This window comes from Trypanosoma cruzi, genomic scaffold (genome assembly GCF_000209065.1).
Source record: "Trypanosoma cruzi strain CL Brener 1047053517101 genomic scaffold, whole genome shotgun sequence".
Lineage (NCBI taxonomy): Eukaryota > Euglenozoa > Kinetoplastea > Trypanosomatida > Trypanosomatidae > Trypanosoma > Trypanosoma cruzi.
In genome coordinates this window covers 158,415-160,188 of record NW_001849493.1, presented here as the reverse complement: position 1 = coordinate 160,188, position 1,774 = coordinate 158,415, and the positions used below count along the sequence as shown (strand labels likewise).

Here is a 1,774-nt window from a genome sequence, read left to right as displayed (position 1 = left end):
CGGGTGTTTTTTTTTTCTTTTTCTTTTTTTTTTTTGCGCAGACCCTCGCACCTTCAGTCTGGGTGCCTTCCACTTTTGGGGCCAATTGGCGCAACGAGCTGCAGTCCAATCGTGTGGCAGCGGTGCAGCACGAGAGAGAAGGAAAAGATTTTGTTTTTGTGGTCACTTCGGGTTTTTGCGGGGTTTGCCCAGTGAGGATGCACCCTTTTGTGCCAGCGCCTGCATGCAGTTTTTCTCTTGTATTCGCGTGCATATGAATCGTTTTGTGCAATGTTTATTTTTCTATTTGTGTGAGCGGATGATGGAAATTCAAGAAACGAGAAAGTTAACAGAGAGTCAACTTATGGGGAGGGTAAGATGGTGCGGCACCGTCTTTTTTCTTTTTTTTTTCTTGCTCATGCCATAAACCTGTCCTCATCTCGGCTTTCTCCCTCTAGCTTTTTCTAAGGATAGAGTGTGTTGCGGTGAGTGCATGAGGGAGTCCACGACTAGAAATTAGAATATGAGACGGTTCCTTAGGCGTGCAGGGCCGCCTCCTCAACTGCTGGTGTTGTTTCTCTTTTCCACCACGTATTGCATCAATATTCTGAACTGGATTTTCTATATCAGATATCTTAGGGATGAAGTTGAGGAGGGTGTGATTGCCGCCTATATTGCCTTCTCCGTTATCGGATGTATTCTGTTCTTCTTATTGGCATCTCCTCTTATTTATTGGACCTATGCTCGTGCCAGTGAAATCCCTCAAAAAAATCGGCGGAATGTTTTATGCATTGGCATTGGTCTGTGTTTTTTCTTTCATGAATTTCCTTTGGGATGGATCGAGATCTATTTGGTGTGGTACCATGGATGGAGGAGCATCCTCTCGAGTATATCGCTTTTTATCGTCTGGTTGTGTTTTACCATTGGCTTTTTCAGCACCTGGTTGGGTTATACTTGGTATCTTAGCAAACGACTGCACTTTTACTACACTGCTCGTCCAGACTTGATGCCCGTATTGCGATATATGGTGCCATCAGAAGTGTAGATAACTGGATCACCTTTTAAAAAGGCCAGTGATGAGCAATCATGTGGTCAGGAGAAGCCTTTATTGGAGGAAGTCATAACGGATGGGTATTGATTCCAACATTTTTGTATATATTTTTTTTTTTAGTTGTTTTTGTTTTGTATGGTATGGGAAGGGGAAGAGGAAGGGTCTTAAAATATTTCCTTACAACATTTCTCCCATCCTTGCGCCGCTTATTTTTGCGTGTGAGGCAAATTGGAGAGAAGGAGTCACACGTGCTGATGTTTTGGATAACATTCATTCCCCTTTCCTCCCTGCGTCAGTTTGGCCCTCGTGCGTGACTGCAGAATAGTGGCGGCGTTCCACTATGTACGCTCCAATCTAATGAAATGCACAAAGCATGCTGGCGTGATTTCATGGAAAAGGGTGATGGTATTGGCTTTCTCTTTGGTGTTTTCCACAGAGTGGCGTGCTGCAGTTGTTCATTGATGTGTAACTATATTTATATCTATATTTTATAGATATATAAATATATTCTTGTGGAGTTTTTTGAAATATAGAAAAAAGGAATTCACTCTCGTTGCCAGCGGGCCTTGTAGAGTTTATTTTCATTTGTATCTGTGCCACTCCGCGCATGTGTTACGTGATGTATCGGCATTGCTCTTTTTAAAAGGGGTCTGCCAGAGTTATCGAATGTCATCGCTGCGTGTCGTGTTATAATTATTATTTTTTTTTTTTTTTTTTTTTTTTTTTTGGGGGGGGGGGGGGGGA

General features: G+C 42.6%; 1 protein-coding gene across 1 annotated transcript, besides 4 other annotated features; it reads left to right on the top strand.

Moving 5' to 3' along the window:
- Window positions 1-1,774: a sequence feature (heterozygous, Esmeraldo-like haplotype).
- Window positions 7-35: a microsatellite.
- Window positions 503-1,024, top strand: Tc00.1047053470169.9 (hypothetical protein, conserved; the record flags this gene model as incomplete). The annotated part of the gene is made up of 1 exon (XM_797400.1): window positions 503-1,024. One exon carries the CDS (start codon window positions 503-505, stop codon window positions 1,022-1,024), a length of 522 nt encoding a protein of 173 aa, XP_802493.1.
- Window positions 1,501-1,539: a sequence feature (AT_rich).
- Window positions 1,730-1,757: a microsatellite.